A 20,841-nucleotide genomic window follows, 5' to 3' on the forward strand; every position below is an offset into this window, starting at 1 on the left:
TAATAAAATTTCCAATTTGTCTCTGGTTCTAGGGTCAATATGACTTTTTTGTGTTTACGTAGTTTAAAAAAATTATTTCCAATTTATCAGTATTCAATTTAATTGGTATCACGGTTTTTCAGGTCCATGAAATAATTTTGGAAAGACATATATAATTTACACAAAACGAATACTTACATGTAAGTGCTTGGATCTAAACCATTATTTCCATGAAATCCTGCAGCCAGGAAACTGTGTCATCGAATTTTCTTCTCGCTTTTTGGATTTTCATTGAAGGTTTTATCTAAATTTCCTTGAAACAAAGGTAAATCATTTGATTGATTGATTCTATCCACAAAACCTCATTGTTATACAGCATGTACAGATAAAATCGAGTATTAAAATATATTTTTAACCTATTATATGAAATAAAACGGACCTAGAATCCATTGTACGAGTTCGGTAACTATTTATATCTATATTTATGTTCATATGACCATCGGCAGTATTCAGGGTCAACTCGATAGTTAATTAGACGGCGTTTAGACTATTTATACACGTGGAATGATGAGGCATATTAAGAGAGGAGGTATGAGGGGTCCTAATCCCGAAATCCCGGGCTTAAAAACATGAGATCCCGAGGTCCCGAACCTAAAGAAATTTAAATCCCCAAAATTCGGAAAAAGAATTCCCGGATCCCGAAAGGACTAATCCAGAAATCCCGAGCTTAAAAACACCCGATCTTAGAGTCTCGATAAAAGAGCCCATGTCTTGTACATTGTTTATTTGCGACTCGACTTAACAAAAATGTTTTAATATGTTCTATATCAAATATGAGAATTTCAGTCAAGTGTGAACGTGAATTTGACAGCTTGTGTCCCATTAAAGGATTTGAATGATTGCCAAGTAGAGAAATTATCCGGAATTTTATTATTGTGTGCCGTCACCGGAATTGTATTGATATTTTTTGCGAAATTTTTAAATCGAAGTTGTCTCCCTTACCAGCCATTGCGCGGCATATGAGCTGTCAAAGTTTTTAAAGAACAAACCATGGCATCATTCGTAACAGAAGTCCTTTCATCAGCTGGTAATTCAGAAAAAAACAAAAACATCCATTCCCATTTGATATCATCTTTAGCATTGTTGAATTTTGAATGTCAGAAAGTATCTTATAACAGACACGTACGCCTACGATATTTTTCAGCTGGCTATGGGAAGGTCGACTATCCATATATAATCCAATGGATAGAAACAAGTACCTGTGCTTGTAGAGTACCCTCATAAATGGGAAATCTAGACACATCGCCTTCGAGACAAATCGGTGAAAGACATAACGACACCCAATATTGGCCAAGAACTGAAAAAAGACTGAATATTTGATATATACATGTACACTAAATACAGACAAATCAGCTACTTTGTTTACATTCCACTGTTAGGCTTTATACCTAATTATTCGATACTTACAAAGGTATCATCCAGCACTTGCATAAGTCAGGGACATATTATATTGAGTTTACTATTTCAGGGTCTATTTGTCCAAAAACATGATTTTATAGGGCAATAACAATGCCCATGATGGTCGTAGTATGAACCTAGGTAGGTCGTAAGAAGAGGATGTTACGGAGAGCATGGGTGTGCTAACATCGTATTATGGTCTTAAACAGCGTTGTATAAACAGGGTTTAGTGAGAGGAAGCATGGTTGGGTCGCGATAAGAACTTGATGGTGGTAGTGAGGTCGTACTAAAGTCACTGAGATCTTAGCGCAGTCTCCTAGACTAGAATCGAGCTTTTGCTACGCTATCACTTTGCTGTGGCTACAATGGTTTAGTAACATTTGAGATCATTTCACAACCTTATTGTGCTCGCACTACGCTTCTATTACAACCTGATTTCGCCACAACCGCACCAGGATTATTTTGAACATGTTCAAAGTTGGCCACGCTCATCAAGATCATGAATACCTTACTACGACCATCCTACGACCTTACTGTGATCTACACGATTGTCAAAACTTGCACTTTTTTTACAGATGGTAGTGTGATCGTGGCCAAGTGTGACTGCAGTATAAGCTATTACTCATACAAAGTTAAAACAACTATCATGATTTAGAAACAGTGACACAACAATATCTGATACACAATTTAGCAGTGGATAAATACCAATTAGCAGTAATCATACTTAATTTATAATAAACATGATATATCATATGCATGATATAATAAATGATTCCCCACTTTTTATTCAGGAAAATATTTTTTTTATTCATTGTACATACTGAAAAATGCAACAGAATTGTAAATGCAATAATTTAAACTTGCATTTTAAAATATTTATATGAATTAAACGGGATGTTTTTCAAAATCGTAAAAATTCTATCACATTTAAGTCTAGAATGATAAAATTGCAATAATAAATGCATGCAATTATTTCTGAATTTATGGAATTTGAATAAAAAATTGGCTGTGAACATAAAGGGTGCTAACAGACCTAAAGCGTAAATATATGAGATGCGAAATTGTATTGGGCATGATTGAACCTGATACCGGTAGAAGCAAATGTTGTTTTTTTACTGTGTTTTTTTTCACAGTACTTAGCAGATCTACAGTTAAAGAACAAAGTGCAGATTTTTCAACCATTGAAATAGCATAAGACATATATATATATTGTAACTGAAAATCTGCTCTCAAAATCAAACTATCTGAGTTAATGTGCTTTTAACAAGAATCTGACCTGCATATCCACTAGTAATTGTAACTGAATATCACTTTTCCTCAGGAAATATGAATAAAGCTTTGTGTAAACATTTAAAAAAAAAACTTAGCAATGTCTATTTCCCAATGCAAACCACCAATAGTTAATAGGTATACTAGACATTGAAACATAAAAGAAATACTGACCAGCTCACTTCTCAAACCTTAGAAAACTATGAAGGACCCCTGAAGAAGCACCAAACCTTCATTTAAGCCACACTACGTACATCCTAGAGTTTGTCCTATTCTGTAATCATGGTAATGCAGAACCACAATGTTCTGGATAATAGGTGTGTATGGCTGTAAGGTACAAATCTGTGAAAAAAAATTTGACAGCTATAAATGCTCCTTTATCATGTTTATAGGGAACTAAAGATAAATTATTATGAATATTATTTGGAATGTTGTTGTATTAGCATTGGCAATTTATCATTTCCACAGAGATGATTTGGCCCATTAATTTTAGTCATGGTACTTTGAGTCTGACTTTGGACATGTTGGATGCAAGTTTTGCCTTTGCTAGTCTAGTATTATTTTTAATTTTAGTTTTTTGTGTATAATTTGGAGTTTAGTATGGGGTTCATTATCACTGAACAGGTATATTTATTTGTTAAGGGGCCAGCTGAAGGATGTCTCCGGGTGTGGGAATTTTTCGCTGCATTGAAGACCTATTGGTGACTTTCTGTTGTTGTCTGTTCTATGGTCCGGTTGTTGTCTCTTTGACACATTCCACATTTCCATTCTCAATTTTATTTGCATAGTTTACGTTTTCAAAGTATTCCTGTTTTAATTTCAATATTTGCATTGTACTATCAAAATTACAGACAGACTCAACATACATGTATCTCTGTGTTAGCCATGCATGTTGACAGTTTTGCTGGGTTTTTTTATGCCCCATTTATGGGCATTATGTTTTCTGGTCTGTGTGTCTGTTCGTTCGTTTGTTTGTCTGTCCTGCTTCAGGTTAAAGTTTTTGGTTGAGGTAGTGTTTGATGAAGTTGAAGTCCAATCAGCTTGAAACTTAGTAAACATGTTACCTATGATATGATCTTTTTAATTTTAATGCCAAGTTAGAGATTTTCCACCATTTTCACAGTCCACTGAACATAGAAAATGATAGTTCGGATGGGGCATCCTTGTACTGGGGACACATTCTTGTTTCTTTTTCTTGTAATATATAATAGATGGAGAGAAGTGTGAACAGAGAAATAACCTGCTGCATTTCACAAGATCTACATGTTTTTCTTGACTATATACATGTAGATGGTGTGAGCCTTTTTATTTTACGTCTGTTATTTTTTATTTCTAAAGGCAAGCTGGAAACTCAGGAGATCCAGGGAAAGATTGAAGTGTTGAATAAAAAGTTGACAGACATGAAGATGCAAGTCCATGATTCTATCCATCAACAGTATGTCAACTTTCTCCCACGTCTTAAAACAGCACAGACCCTGTCTGATAATGTGGGTAGTTTATCAAAGGAGATGACAGAAGTGGCTGATAAGATTGAGAATGAGGTAAAAGGATTTATTTAAAGACGTTTTAAAGGAATAAGATAGATAAAGATAATTGATTTGGACATGTGAACTCTTTAAATTTTAAGATTCAAAGACTTTGAGAATTTCATTGGCTTTGCAATATTAATTATGATCAATAATTCTTTTATTAAATGTAAATAAATTCATGTGCACATATTTGAGACTGACAATTTAAAACTCTGTTGTCATAGAAATTAAATCTGACAGGAGAAATTTAAAGAAAAGAAGATACATGTATGACTCTTTATTATGTAACTTTAGAAAAAAATTGTAATGACAAAGGCATAAAAGGTAGATTCACAGAAACTCTAGCCCCAAAATTATTCCATGTACCAGTAAATATTGATCAATTAATTGGTTGGTATTTAAGCGCCACTTTCAACCCTCAGTGTTGACAGGCTAGTGATAATGAAATTGACAAAGCTGTGGCAAAAAACAGAAACGACCAAAAGACAAACATAAAGTGTAACATTACACAAAAAACAATATAAAAAAGACTGAACAACAATTATCCCACCAAAAACCAGGGTATGGGGTAAGCAGATGCTGCTTTACATGATGCACCTGTTGTGACACAGTGATACTCATGTGAGTTCAAACTACTGGTAGGTTTTAAGTCTTATTGGGAGATGAAAAATTACAAAATTTTACACAAAAAAGAAAAATAAGAATATTTTCAAAAACCAGGAGAGTTTGAGAAGCAGTCTTTGTAAATAAATCCAAAATTCTGGCATTTCCTGTTTAATAACTTATGTGATTGAGGACAATAATTGCATTTCACTTGTTTTTATACGACCGCAAAAATTTTAATTTTTCGTCGTATATTCATGATATTGCTATCACGTTGGAGTCGTTGTCGTCCGAATACTTTTAGTTTTCGCACTCTAACTTTAGTAAAAGTGAATAGAAATCTATGAAATTTTAACACAAGGTTTATGACCACAAAAGGAAGGTTGGGATTGATTTTGGGAGTTTTGGTCCCAGCAGTTTAGGAATAAGGGGCCAAAAAGGGCCCAAATAAGCATTTTCTTGGTTTTCGCACTATAACTTTAGTTTAAGTAAATTGAAATCTATGAAATTTTGACACAAGGTTTATGACCACAAAAGGAAGGTTGGGATTGATTTTGGGAGTTTTGATTCCAACATTTTAGTAGGAATAAGGGGCCAAATAAGGGCCCAAATAAGCATTATTCTTGGTTTTCGTACAATAACTTTAGTATAAGTAAATAGAAATCAATGAAATTTAAACACAAGGTTTATGAACACAAAAGGAAGGTTGGGATTGATTTTGGGAGTTTTGGTCCCAACTGTTTAGGAATTACATTGTAGGGGCCAAAAAGGGGCCCAAATAAGCATTATTCTTGGTTTTCGCACCATAACTTTAGTATTAGTAAACAGAAATCTATGAAATTTAAACACAAGGTTTATGACCATAAAAGGAAGGTTGGGTTTGATTTTGGAAGGTTTGGTCCCAACAGTTTAGGAAAAAGGGGCCAAAAGGGTCCAAAATTGAACTTTGTTTGATTTCATCAAAAATTGAATAATTTTGGTTCTTTGATATGCCGAATCTAACTGTGTATGTAGATTCTTAATTTTTGGTCCCGTTTTCAAATTGGTCTACATTAAAGTCCAAAGGGTCCAAAATTAAACTAAGTTTGATTTTAACAAAAATTGAATCCTTGGGGTTCTTTTATTTAATTATTATATTAAGTATTGTGCAATAGCAAGAAATTTTCAATAGCACAGTATTCAGCAATAGCAAGAAATCTTCAATTGCACAGTATTGTGCAATAGCAATAAATTTGCAATTGCACAGTATTGCGCAATAGCAAGAAATCTTCAATTGCACAGTATTGTGCAAGAGCAAATATTTTCAATTGCACAGTATTGCACAATAGCAAGAAATATATAATTGCACAATATTGTGCAATAGCAAGAAATTTTCAATTGGAGTTATCTTTCTTTGTCCAGAATAGTAGTTGAATCAACTTAAATCATTGTTTTATACAATATATAATGTATATTCACTTTTACTACCAACTGATAAATTAAAACAATCTTTACCATTCAGTGATAACAAGCACTTTATTTTACATTTTAATATTTTATGATGTATTTAAATGAGTAGTTATTGTTGCAAACTCCATTAGGAATTAGAATTGATATCAGTTTTGGAAAAAGGGAAAGGGGGATGTGAAAAAAAATGGGGGGGGGGGGGGGGGAGGGTAAATGTTTCTCATTTCAGATTTCATAAATAAAAAAAATAAAAAGAAAATTTCTTCAAACATTTTTTTGAGAGGATTAATATTCAACAGCATAGTGAATTGCTCAAAGGCAAAAAAAATATTTTAAGTTCATTAGACCACATTCATTCTGTGTCAGAAACCTATGTCCCTTTGGTATCTTTCGTCCCTCTTTTGTGTCAACTATTTAATCACAATCCAAATTTAGAGCTGAATCCAGCTTAAATGTTGTGTCCATGCTTGCCCCAACTGTTCATGGTTCAACCTCTGCGGTCGTATATAGCTGCGCCCTGCGGAGCATCTGGTTAAAGTATAGATTGTATAACCAAGACTTTTGATTTATTTGCAGATTAAAAGTCAGCTGAATATGTCAACTGGAGTATTTCAGACATTGAATACACAGTATCAGGAAGCATCTGAAGTCCTTGTTGTTTTAGATAAAATTGTTCAGATCCAGAATACACTGGAGAGTGCCACCTTAGCCAACAAGTCCAAAGATTTTGCAAAGGCCGCTGAGGCTTTGCTAGAAATCCAGGTTTCTCTTAGCAAGCCAATCACTGAAGATGATAGTGAAATTAAAATTCTATCAGCTCTCCATGAAGAAAGTTGTGTTCAGAAGGAAAAATTCTTGTTTGATTTAGGTGATCAGTGGAAAGAATTGATAGTTTGGGATGTATCAAAAGTTAGTGAAAAAACAGGGGAGATAATTTGTAAATTAAAATTAGAAAAAGATGCTGATAGTTTAGAAAGCCTTCGTGGAATTGTTATGGCCATGCATAAATTTGGAATTCTTGAATCCAAAATGAAGCACTTTGGAAATCAGCTTTTGACCTATATTTTGAACCCTTTGATAACAGATTCAGATTGCCAGGTTGCTATAAGTCCTAATAGTAGTACTATACAAGTACGGTACATTTCAGGAAACAAGCAAAGTACTTACCAGAACCCCAAAGAAGTATTCTCAAATTTTGGAAATATTTTACACCTACTAAATGATTGCTTTTTGAAATTGTTCAATGTAGATACAGGAGGTAAACAACGATATCCAAATCTTATGGAACTGTTAGGGGGAGCCATATCAAGTAAGGTGCTAGAACTTATCAAGGAATGTTTAAAGGCAGCCATTCCCATCAATAACAGTGAATTGGAGAGCTTCAAAGATATTGTGTTGATGACTGACACAGTGCACTATAAATGGGTGGAAATTCATTTCATACCTCCTTCCAACAATGTTCTAGTTGATTTTATTCAGAATATTAATGTTTTATTTGCTAACAAGAAATGTCAGGCAATTTTAGAGAGAGCACGAAAACTGATGACCACAGAAATACATAATACAGTCAAAGTGTCCAGTGATAGACCCTTGGGAGAATTACCTCCCCTTGGTCCTGACAGTGGAGGGGGAAAGAAGAAAAGAAAACTGGACTTAGCTAATGAAGTACATCTGAGTTCTAACACTTTCCGCTTACCAGAATGCCATATTAGGTAAGTCATATCTTTTCAAGGAAGTGTTTCTGCTAGGTCATTTTCGCATGGTGTCTGCTCTTTATCTACTGCCCAGCTATATAAAGGGCCCCAAATTGACTAGTTGTAAATTAGTCATTTTGGAGTCCTTTATAGCTTGCTCTTCAATGAGAGCTGAGGCTCTGTGTTTAGGCCGTACTTTTACCTATAATTGTTAATATTTTATACATTCTGACTCGAACAATGTTGGATAGATAGTTTTCTCATTGGCACTCATACCACATCTTCTTGTTTATAAAGTACTTAAAAAACGTTGCAGTTTTGATTCAAAATGATTCTTTTATTTGGTTAAGACAGCCATGTGTTGGCAGATAACTCAGTCAAATGGTGAAAATAAACTTGCATGTACAGTTTTGCATTTATCTTTGACTGATAAAAAATATATTTCCTGTATGTATTTTTATCTAATCTTTAAATAAAACCTTGTCAAAATTTTGCTTTTTAAAGATCAAATATTCACTTCCGGCTTCACTGTTATCATGGTTACAATGTATATGGTTATGACAATTATTATGATAATTTTAGTATTTTTTAATTTTTTATATTCAGTGTATGTGTGCAGGAGTTGATGAATGTAGCCTATGATACCTTGACTGAAGCCACAGAAAGCTCTGAACAATGTGCCATACAGCTCTTCTTTGCTGTCAGAAACATGTTTGAGTTATTTTGCAGTGTGATACCAACATTTCACAGAGACAGTCTTCTGAAATTTCCTCAACTAAGTGGTACAATTTTATTTTAATATAATATATATATATATATATTCTCTAGTAACTGCTCCCTGTTTAATACTAAATATATGATGCGCTTTTGCAGTTGCTAATTTTCATCAGTTGAAATATTCAATAAAGTTAACTAAAAGCAAATAGATCACAGTGATCGGGAAGGTCGTGCGCCCTGCGCCTATAGCGCATATTGACCAGAAATGGCGCATAGAGTGACAAATGTAAGCGCCCACGTGGCGCACGATATTTTTCACATCGTTTCGAAACGTTTAGATATCGTCAAATGGATTTCCGATCGTTTGCGTGCCGCCATGTGTGTGTACACAACTGTATAATGTTCCTCCAATCATAGGAGCACCTATATACATTTTTGGGACGTCTCGGTTGTTTTCCTATGGTAATAGAACCATGAAGTTTAACGTCTCGGTTGTTTTCCTATGGTAATAATAGAACCATGCGGTTTAACTGATAACCCAAAAAACGTAATTAACCATCATTCATGATATAATTTTTTATAAAGAACTTTAAATTTGTGAAATTTGGCTATTACAGACGAGATTTAACTCTAATGATAATCTTTTAATTTAGTTTTGCTTGCTATTATTTCGATTAAAAACCCCCGAAGCCTTTTTATGAATATAGTTTTTGTCTCCATAAAAGGCGCTTAACTGTCCTTGCCGTTTTTTGGTCTTTGGCTCGTTTTGACATTTTGTAAACATGACTTCAGCGAATTATTGTTTTGTTCTATCAATTAATGGTACTCTCTACTGTTATTCTTGTCATCGTGATAAAGTAATAATAATAATACAAGAAGTGCAGAGGAAGTGCCTGAAATGTTTTCTAATACGGATTGTCTGAAATAAGTATGGTATCGACGAAGACCCAAATTTATTGTTAAAAAAACCCCAACATAAACATGAACAGTACCAGTTTAAACATTGTAAATAAAGGTTATCTTTAATATTGTCCGTTTTGCAAGAAGTTATTGTATATTCATTGAAATTACAGAATCCATGATATTATTTAAAATCATAAAGGTAAGTAACAACACCTCTTTGGCAAAAAATAATGATACTTTTTATTTTTTTTACAGAGGTCAATTCAAATGGCCCACTCATTTGACAACATGGCCCATTATTTTTCAAAATGGCCCATTGAATTTATTTTTGAGGGGCCTTGGGCCCATAGTGAAAAAAACCTTCCAGATCACTGAGATCAAAAACAAGAAAAACAGAAAAAATACACCAAAAAAAAACCCAGAAATTTACTTGACGTCATAAACCTAAGTCAGTCACATTGCCTTGGATTATCTATATTAAGTTACATGGACACTGTTCCATATCTTATTTTAACCTATCGTGATTATTGCTGCGATGAATATAACCTTTAACAAAGAGGATTTCCTATGCTTTTAGCCAATGAGAAAACAGAAAATTTATAGTCATGTAATAAATACATATATATGTAAGACTCTGAACTAAGAACCATCACACTTCAGCGTCCCCATAGCACTATTTCAGTTTGTGCTGACATATAAGGATATAAACCACAAGTTACAGTCAGTCCTACAACAATGAGCATAACTAATAACATACAATAAGATATAAAAGGCTCCATTTGCTTTAGAGAGAATTGTTACCACATATAAATAATATGTATAAATTGTAATTTTCAGCTATTTTCCATAACAACTGTATGTTCATTGCCCATCACCTAATGACACTAGGGCACCAGTTCAGTAAAAATCTACCAACCAACATAAGCTCAACCTTTGTTGATCTGGTTCCCAAAGTAAGAAAACTTGGTGCTGAACATTTTCTGCAGCAGCTAGCTCAACAGAAGAAGATAATGACAGTATATCTGGAAGGTGCTAAAGGTAAATTGGATAAACATGAAAAAAATAACTGCTATTTTCATTATAATGTTTATTTTGTACTACATTTTTGTAGCTATGCACGTAGGACAGTTAGGAAAATTTGAAAAGCTGATCTAAGCAAGAGACATTATAAATATTGAATAAGAATGAAGGCCTTGTCCTTATGGAATGATTTATTGTGATTGATTTGTTTTAGTTTCTTTTCAGAGTTGCACATGCTATTTAAATGATATATTTCAAAAGGGTTGGTTAATAATTGAATTTAAACAATGTTTCCACTTTCTTTTTTGGCTCATGACAGATTTAAATCCACCATCATCTAATTTAATAACTGATTCATTGTACAGTTTATTATGCAGAGACTGACCATATATATTATACAATAGTTAAGTAATTTTTACTTCCTAAGTGCAGTCAGGATTCCCGTTTAGTTTTGGAGGTAGAAGTTCTCTTTTTCAATATAGAGTACTGTTGGATTTCAATTTTCATGTTGTATCAATGATATTTTAAAATAACATGAAATAATTAAAATTCAATATCACCATTTGTATCAAAATGTTTCAGGTTTTGTGAACGTTTCTGATGAGCAGGTTTACTTTGATGCAGAGAAATCAATAAAGCAGACATTATTCCAGTTCCAGCATCTTCAGAAAGTGTGGCAGGAAGTTCTTCCAGGATCTATTTATAGAAAAGCTGTTGGTAAGATTTTTATACGACCACAAAATTTCGTCGTATATTGCTATCACGTTGGCGTCGTCCGAATTCTTTTAGTTTTCGCACTCTAACTTTAGTAAAAGTGAATGGAAATCTATGAAATTTTAACACAAGGTTTATGACCACAAAAGGAAGGTTGGTATTGATTTTGGGAGTTTTGGTCCCAACATTTTAGGAATTAGGGGCCAAAAAGGGCCCAAATAAGCATTTTCTTGGTTTTCGCACTATAACTTTAGTTTAAGTTAATAGAAATCTATGAAATTTTGACACAAGGTTTATGACCACAAAAGAACGGTTGGGATTGAATTTGGGAGTTTTGGTTTCAACAGTTTAGGAATTAGGGGCCAAAAAAGGGCCCAAATAAGCATTATTCTTGGTTTTCGCACAATAACTTTAGTTTAAGTAAATAGAAATCAATGAAATTTAAACACAATGTTAATGACTACAAAAGGAAGGTTGGTATTGATTTTGGGAGTTTAGGAATTAGGGGCCAAAAAGGGACCCAAATAAGCATTTTTCTTGGTTTTCGCACCATAACGTTAGTATAAGTAAATAGAAATCTATGAAATTTAAACACAAGGTTTATGACCATAAAAGGAAGGTTGGTATTGATTTTGGGAGTTTTGGTCCCAACAGAATAAGGGGCCCAAAATGTCCAAAATTAAACTTTGTTTGATTTCATCAAAATGGAATAATTGGGGTTCTTTGATATGCCGAATCTAACTGTCATGACTGTGTATGTAGATTCTTAACTTTTGGTCCCGTTTTCAAATTGGTCTACATTAAGGTCCAAAGGGTCCAAAATTAAACTTAGTTTGATTTTGACAAAAAATGAATCAGTTAGGTTCTTTGATATGCTGAATCTAGAAATGTACTTAGATTCTTGATTATTGGCCCAGTTTTCAAGTTGGTCCAAATCGGGGTCCAAAATTAAACTTTGTTTGATTTCATCAAAAATTGAATAAATGGGGTTCTTTGATATACCAAATCTAACTGTGTATGTAGATTCTTCATTTTTGGTCCTGTTTTCAAATTGGTCTACACTAAAGTCCAAAGGGTCTAAAATTAAACTTAGTCTGATTTTAACAAAAATTGAAATCTTGGGGTTCTTTGATATGGACCATAATTTGCTATTGGGCTCCGTTTCCTATAACTATAGAAAAGTGATAAAATTTAAATTACTGTAAGAAAAGTTGTAACTACATCTAAAGATGACATTATTTTTATTAACATACAAGTGTATGCTACTCTTCTCTAGAAAAATAATTGAAATATACGAATTTCAAAGATTCTACAACCGTATTTTTGTGTCGTTTCTCGCGTTACTTTTTGCTTCCGAAGAGCATAACGCTGACTGATTTATAGATAATCGTCACCGGCAAATTCGTAACTTTTGCTTTCAAATAACAAAGAACATCGACCAATAAGAATAGTGAGAAGAAAATGCCGAGAACTATAAGTATTTATGTAGCAGATGTAAGAACAGTGGCGTGATTTTTGTGTCCGATTTCGTAACGCAAATTTTAGATGATGTAATCTGCTTTGTTGTAATAGAATTCTTAAAAACAATATGCAAATATGAACTCTCGCGAGATGTTCAAACAGGTAAATCAGAGATGATTTACATTCTTGGTTTGATCTTCGTAATAATTAAGTAAGAAAATGACGTTATCGTTATGCGTTACATTTCACACGAAACAGAAGTCCAGTTATTTATTAAAATTGTTTTTGTCCTTAAGTTCTAATCATTTCCGGTCATACGTGAAACATGTGACTAACATGTGATCACGCCCTTACAGCCGGACATACGATATACTAGTTCTAAACATTGTTTTTGTTTCCAACGGGATGTTAGCAAACATAATCTGTAGATTTGTTTCGACTTGTTTAAAAAAGGAAAATACAATTTTCAAAGAGATTGCGCCGGGGGTCTATTATTATTCCTATGTGCATAATGTTACATACGATCTTGTGTGAAAATAAATGCCCAATGACTTGACAAAATCGATTTCAAATTTGACTGACGTTTAAACACACTACGTTTCCCAATAACGATGTAAAGGGTCCTTGGAAAATTCAATCGAAATTACGTCTCTTATCATGGTGCAGATGTTCGTTGGATTGATTTTGCTTCAGCAGTAAATATTACTGGATATTTTAGGTGAATAAAGATAATTAAATGAAAAATGCATGTTAATATACCGTTACACTAGGAATGTACAAAGTTGGTAACTTTGTCACAATTTTTAATTATTTTTTTTTATTCATGTTCTGCAAACACTTTTCAGAAACGCAATAAACTTGTCAAAGGAAAAGTAAACTTTTACCAGGCATGACTTGAAAGGAAGTACTTTATTGATTTTAGCCCACTAAAGTAGGTTAAAATGTGGAAACCATGTAGATGGTGTACAGGTCACAAATATCACATGGTGCCTATTTTAAAGATTTTAATTCCAAGTTAAAAGTTTTTTTCTTTACTGGATTTAAAGAATTTTACATTGCCAATGATTTGGAATAAATTTTATATAACTGGAATTTCAAAACCAAATATAAATATATTTTTTTGGCCAAAACATCAAGATACAACGATTATGGTATCCTGTATCAATGAAGAAAATATGGAAAATTCTGAATAAATTGTACTTATTGTTTTCAAAACAAGCACATATTTAGGAGTTTTATAATACTGTTACATTTAAGATGGATTTTAAGAAAAAGTATACTGTTCAGATTATTTTGAGCAGATTTTGCAATAAAATAAAACTAAAAAAATGCTTTCGGTTTCTTATGGTTTCCTGTCACGTTTAAAAAAAACTTTAATATAACATTGAAAATAGATTTTAAATATTAACATGAAGCAAGTAACACTAGTAATGGTGTTAATTTATGCCTTTTGAATTATATTGTGCAAAATAAAGAAAATAAAGATTGGTTTCCTGTTTGGTTTCCTGTCACGTAAACGGTGAATCAAAATGTATTAATTTTTTCTCGAAAAACTCAATTGTTCCATCCATACTATTCTAACACCAACACAACCCACAAAATAAAAGTTAAAATTTTAGAACTTATAAAAAAGGATACAAAAAGAAACCAAAGGCCGAATACCAAATTATGGTCCATATGCTGAATCCAAAAATGTACTTAGATTTTTTATTATGGGCCCAGTTTTCAAGTTGGTCCAAATCAGGATCTAAAATTATTATATTAAGTATTGTGCAATAGCAAGTCTTTTCAATTGCACAGTATTGCGCAATGGCAAGAAATATCTAATTGCACAATATTGTGAAATAGCAAATTTTTTTTTAATTAGAGTTATCTTTCTTTGTTCAGAATAGTAAGCAAGAAATATCTAATTGCAAAATATTGTGCAATAGCAAGATTTTTTTTTTAATTGGAGTTATCTTTCTTTGTCCAGAATCAACTTAAATCTTTGTTATATACAATATACAATGTATATTCACTTTTTACTACCAACTGATAAATTAAAATAATCTTTACCATTCAGTGATAACAAGCAGTTTTTTTACATCTTAATATTTTATGATGTATTTAAATGAGTAGTTATTGTTGCAAACTCCATTAGAAATTTTAATTGAGATTAGTTTTGGAATAAGGGAAAGGGGGATGTGATTAAAAAAAATTGGGTTCAATTTTTCTCATTTAAAATTTCATAAATAAAAAAGAAAATTTCTTCAAACATTTTTTTGAGAGGATTAATATTCAACAGCATAGTGAATTGCTCTAAGAGAAAACAAAAATTTTAAGTTCATTAGAACACATTCATTCTGTGTCAGAAACCTATGTTGTGTCAACTATTTAATCACAATCCAAATTTAGAGCTGAATCCAGCTTGAATGTTGTGTCCATACTTGCCCCAACCGTTCAGGGTTCAACCTCTGCGGTCGTATAAAGAGTATCATATGACATGTATGAAATAGTATCAGTGCCTAAGCTGGGACCACCCATCCTTGATGAAATAATTCTTTTAGTGTTCTTACATATGGAGAAATAGAAAAGTGTCAGTTGTACACATCAAGTTGTATTTAGTAGTTTTTGACAAATAGTTTTTACCACCAAGTTTTTTTTGCCTCCCTGAGAAAAATGATGATTGATGTTGATACAGCAGCATTGGTGGCAGTAACCATATTTATACATTTAAGACTGTATATTTCTGATAAACACTTATTTTATCTTGTATGCATTATGCAAATGGTTTGTCTGCAAGGTCTACCTTATAACCATTTTCTATGAACCTACTCAGTCTGAAATTTCATATTATTCCTGTGTGTGCATCAATGTATATAATGTTTTTAAAAGTTTAGTTTAAGGCAATTTATCACATCAACTTTTAAAACCTTAATGCTAAGCCATTTTTTAAGCTTTATTAACTAAATGGAACATAGAGTTTCAACCCAGATTTAAAGCATTACTAAACCTGGAAATTCAGTAGTTTAAGTAAAGTTCTATGGACACATGTTTTTTTTCCTGTGTTAATGGGCAATAGAACAGCTATATTTGGTACATAGAATCATTGCAAGGTATAAATTTTCACCTCACTTTAATTTCATGGTTGAATGACCAACATTAAGTATTTGGTCCATTTCTTAGATACTCGAGACAAAATGGTCATCACAATGGGCTGTATTGGAAGGTATACATGTCAGTCTGTCTGGCACATTTCACTGACCTATGTCTCATTTTCATAGCTAAATGATCAATGTTAAGTTCTGTAATTAGGGCAATTTCTCAGATGCTATAAACTATAGGTCAACTTTATTTGCTGGAATTAGGTGTAAGATGTACTTTCGGTAGGGGTAATCTGAGCTTCCCTTTTTAATGGTATATAGATCAACATTCATAATTTGGTGCATGCACTTTTGTCTAATAATTAAAACATATTTTGTTGTATTAATTAGAAAGTATTTTATTGTGTATCAGTTTATTTTATAAACTTTTCCAATGTGAGACATTGTTAATAGCAGGTATGAATTGCCTAAGATAATCCATATAAGGATAACCAGGAATTGCCAAGAATTCCCAAGAATACATCACAGTTATATAGACCAAATCAAACATCAATGCCTGCCTTAATTGTATATTTTAATTTATGAAAATCTAGATTAAAAATAGAAAAAAAAGATACTGGTATGTAAAACATCTTTCTGTAAATCCAATAATTTTAAGAAACAAATATATATTATCATGGTATCATCTTGTATAAATCCTACAATATACAGTAGATTTCTAATATTCCCTATTTTAGGAACCTTAATGAATGGAGTGATATCAGACATTGTAGCAAGTATAGTGATATTAGAGGACATATCTTCAGATGATGCTAAACATCTAGGTAGTCTCCTGACCTTGATACAGGACAAAGCTGGAGGTCTGTTTGAAGCATCGGATGAAGAAGGAATAAATGTAAAAGTAGAACTACAAAGAAATGTACCAAAATGGCTAAGATTTGGTGAACTCATTTCAATACTCAATGCTAGCTTGTTAGAAATAGCAGATAGATGGGCTGATGGTAAAGGACCTCTTGCCAATGAATTTTCAGCAACAGAAGTAAAGCAAATGATTCGTGCACTGTTTCAGAATACTGAAAGAAGAGCTAATATTCTTACTAAAATAAAGTAATATATTTATTTTAAAATTTTGATTTCTTTGTAAGATGCTATGACCACATAAGTTGCTTCATACATATGATTTTATTATTATTCTCTTGAATATAAGAACATGTTATACATGATATGAATGTCTGAGTTGTTTGTCACCAGTTTGATGTACTTTAAAATTAACAAAGATACACTTAGGGACAAGACCAAAAGATCAATACAGGATAAAAACTCAAATAGTTTTTAGGGGGGAGGTAAAATTGCTGCTAGTTTTGTTTATCCAAAATCGATTTTACATATATCCATATTGGTCAAACAATTTTTTCCAAAATTCAGTGAAGAATGGGTTGGGGGGGGGGGGGGGGGGGGGGGGGGGGGGGGCAGTGAAAAAACTATGTGAATTTAGTTTTTTTTTTATCCTACATTGAACTTTTGATGTTGTCCCTTACATCAGTTTCAAGTTCCCTTGAAAACAAGACAGGATGGCATACTGACCTCAGCATCTCTTTTACTCCAACACAGATCAGAAGCCCCTAGGTTAATTAATTAAAAAATAATTAATTTAAAGGAAACAATAAAATAAAAGTGAACAGTAAACATGTATGATGTTGTGCATACATATCCATTAGACAACAACACAATTTATGTAAAAAGTTGCGGAGGTCCACCTACATTTATCAGCAATAGACTTGTTTTTTTTTTTATTCCTTACCACAAAGCTTAAGTTATTTACAGGTTTGCAGTCAGTTTATCTGTTCACTAGTCTGTAAGTGTGTTCATCCAGTAAACAATCCAAGTATGGCTCAATTGGCCTGAGTAATTTCCAAAAGAAAATAAAAGTATATTATTTACACGGGGGGGTCTCAACATGGGATTTTGGGTACAGGTGTGCAGCTGGGATTTTAAAAACACCCCCCATTCATATATTGAATAATTGTGAAATCCCTACCTATACATATATTTCACAGCGAAATCATAACCCATTCATATATTTATCAGCTCAAATAGTACCTATATGCATATACAAGCTTATTATACATCAAAAAATTACTACCTATTGATATATTTCCTCGGTAAAATTGCACCCCATTGATATATTTGACGGATCAAAAAAGGGACCCATTCCAGCGGCACATATGTATATACCTTTATATAGGAAGAGACCCCCCCGTGATTATTTATTGATGTTTAAATAGAACTTTGTGCCTACAATTTCATTTTGTTTGTCACAAAATAAACAAGGAAATTGATAGAGCCTACGTAGGTGGCCATATGGTTAAAACAGAATGTTTTTTGGAATTTGTTTATCAGAATCAATTATTCTAATGCAGCTTTATAAAGACTACAAAAATAAATAATGAAAGTGTAGATTATATGATGTCTTTATGTTGTACAAACATCCATTGGGTTGATTGATTTATACAAAATTCCAATAGCAAATAGATATCATAAGAATGATAACATTTTTCTGTGACAGTTATTAACGTCTTTTCACTAAATCCATTGTATGCTTGATGGAAACTGATTGATATTTTTTATCTGAGATGCATGTTTACATTTATTGTAATTAGCTGTGGACTAGCTAGCTTTTAGTAAATTGGAGTTCTCTCAGATATGTACATTGTGCTTTGTTAGTTGATTTTTTGTACTTTGTATCATCATGATCATAATCATACCATTAACATCATAATCTAAAGTTGCTACACATGGCAGTTAAATTTACTGTAATATAGATAATCCTTAGTCAGCTTTCATCTGAACCAAAACTTTTAAGTTATTTTACAAGTAAACATTCAAATGTTATGTCATATATCACTCATTTCATGTATGTCACACATCACTCATTTCATGTATGTCACACATCACTCATTTCATGTATGTCACACATCACTCATTTCATGTATGTCACACACCTGGTGAACAGCATATCTATATATGTGCATGGTCCCACTGGAAGACTGCAACTGTTATCAAACAAAGTTACATTTTTTCATATGGAAATGTTTTAATGCTATATGCAAGAATAATATACAAAATATAGGACGACACTTATTTACTTTACTACATCTTCCATAGCCAAGTGTTTCAATCTGGTCACTTAAGAATTAAGCAATTACAAGTTAATAATTTGACCTCCTTGAATCCGTTTTTATGTCACCTTTAATTTAAACCCTTAGCTACAGTTGGGTAACGCATGAGTTAGAGGAGTTCAGTTATTGTAAGGAAAAGAATGTCAACGTTGAAGGTGAAACAAGAGTAAACCATTTGGTTGACTGATTTGATCCACAAATGCTCACTCTTTTACAGGTAAAAATGATGATTAACATAATTATATTAATCTAAAATGAAACGCATCTAGAAAAAATCCAATGGCATGTTTTTGTTTTATATTTATACTCATATTTATGTTTATTATATGACTGTCAGCTCTCTCTGGAGGTCCAACTAAACAAATGAAACTTTCAGGCAGTTTAAAAGTTTAAATCAATTTTAACCATTCACTGATAATGCATCATAAGCAAACAAAATTAAAAACTAAATCTAGTATAACAAAGATCAGTTGAATATTCAATGACATCAAAATCTCTAGTCCATTTCCCACTAAGATGAAACTTGAAATTTTGGTTTCAAATGCATTTATTAAACTATTAATTATAATTTAAATGCTCTAAGGTCTATGAAACAATTCATGTTTGCAAGCTATTTTTCAAATTAGCATGAAATGTATAGATAACTAACCAGAATTAAATACATGCAACATCTTGTTTGGAAGTAATCAAAGTTATGTATTGTCGAAATGCACATCTGGTGCAGGAAAATTGGTACCGTTATTGTTATTATGCCGTTTTGTACAAATACTCATATTTTGCAGCACATATCTATAGTGTGGTTTGATATTTTTGAGCTTAAATCGATAGCTGAATTGTCCAAAGATAATTTTTTAGGAAACTGAAGAATAATTGACAATTTGTTAACTGAATATTTACCGTACAATTTAACACTATCATTATACAATGGCAAACACAAACAGACTGCTAGAGGAATATATACATTTGGACAGAATCAATCATCAGAAACACATACAAGTATATAAGTCTGAATACATGAACATATAACAATTTATACAATTAAGAGGGTGTCCATGGAAAAACCAGGCAGTGGATGGCACATGAAATATTTTGTTTTCAATTTTTTTTCATTTATTTCATATCACAAATTCATTCTTTCTCAAAGTTAAATTGTGTTTTTATATTAACTGCAACAAATAAAGATAAAAGAAATATATAGAAAGCACTGAAAATTCATTGAAAAGGGGAGATAACTCTTCATTTTGTACAAAATTTTGTTGCATTGTTAGTGAGCTTTAAAATCATTTTCTGAGCCATCCACTGTTGATTCAAAAATATCTTTGACATATACATGTGTATATCCTTTGTATGATATAAACATTGCATTGAAACCAAAAATTCAGTGGGAAAAAAGTTATGTTGTGCCACCCATATCATAGGATTTGCCTGATATTTACTTGGACCGCCTCTTAAACATATAAAAATAACAATTGAACCAAATTAGTCACTTTATATATAATAACCATTTTGAATTTATTTTTTTGTCTAATTTAAAATATGCCATCGTTTTGAGTGTTGGTTTATTTTTCACAAGTAAATCTGTACTCTTTGTAGATGTTCATGACTGGTTAAAATCTTGTACAAGTGGATTAAGTAAGACAAAAGCATTGTGTCTTTGATTATAACTGAAATCTTTAACAGAAAAATCTTATCTTCAGGACCCCTTTTCGTTGATGGAGCTTAAATATATATATATATTTACACTTTGGGTGTCTTTTGTCATCTTGGACTGTAAAAAAAAAGAGAG

General features: G+C 32.3%; 1 protein-coding gene across 2 annotated transcripts; it reads left to right on the forward strand.

Annotated features, from left to right (window-relative positions):
* Window positions 1-936: 936 nt before the first annotated feature.
* Window positions 937-19,257, forward strand: LOC139517290 (centromere/kinetochore protein zw10 homolog). Of its 2 annotated transcripts, XM_071308199.1 has the most exons (8): window positions 937-1,066; window positions 4,045-4,247; window positions 6,861-7,996; window positions 8,585-8,760; window positions 10,436-10,636; window positions 11,201-11,335; window positions 16,614-16,983; window positions 19,143-19,257. In XM_071308199.1, the coding sequence occupies exons 1-8, from the start codon at window positions 1,030-1,032 to the stop codon at window positions 19,240-19,242; spliced, it is 2,358 nt and encodes a 785-aa protein (XP_071164300.1). In that variant the 5' UTR covers window positions 937-1,029; the 3' UTR covers window positions 19,243-19,257. The 2 variants fall into 2 exon arrangements, with proteins under 2 accessions (XP_071164300.1, XP_071164301.1); XM_071308200.1 differs by lacking the exon at window positions 19,143-19,257 and having other exon boundaries at window positions 16,614-17,003.
* Window positions 19,258-20,841: the final 1,584 nt, after the last annotated feature.

The sequence above is a fragment of the Mytilus edulis genome, chromosome 3 (assembly GCF_963676685.1).
Source record: "Mytilus edulis chromosome 3, xbMytEdul2.2, whole genome shotgun sequence".
Taxonomy (NCBI): domain Eukaryota; kingdom Metazoa; phylum Mollusca; class Bivalvia; order Mytilida; family Mytilidae; genus Mytilus; species Mytilus edulis.

What these genes read in the sequence shown, in the direction of transcription:
- LOC139517290 (XM_071308199.1), top strand. Translation starts at nt 1,030, where the DNA reads ATGGCATCATTCGTAACAGAAGTCCTTTCATCAGCTG. An exon ending in CTGATAAGATTGAGAATGAG is followed by an intron (nt 4,248 to 6,860) that starts GTAAAAGGATTT and finishes ATTTATTTGCAG; the next exon opens with ATTAAAAGTCAGCTGAATAT. An exon ending in ATATCTGGAAGGTGCTAAAG is followed by an intron (nt 10,637 to 11,200) that starts GTAAATTGGATA and finishes AAAATGTTTCAG; the next exon opens with GTTTTGTGAACGTTTCTGAT.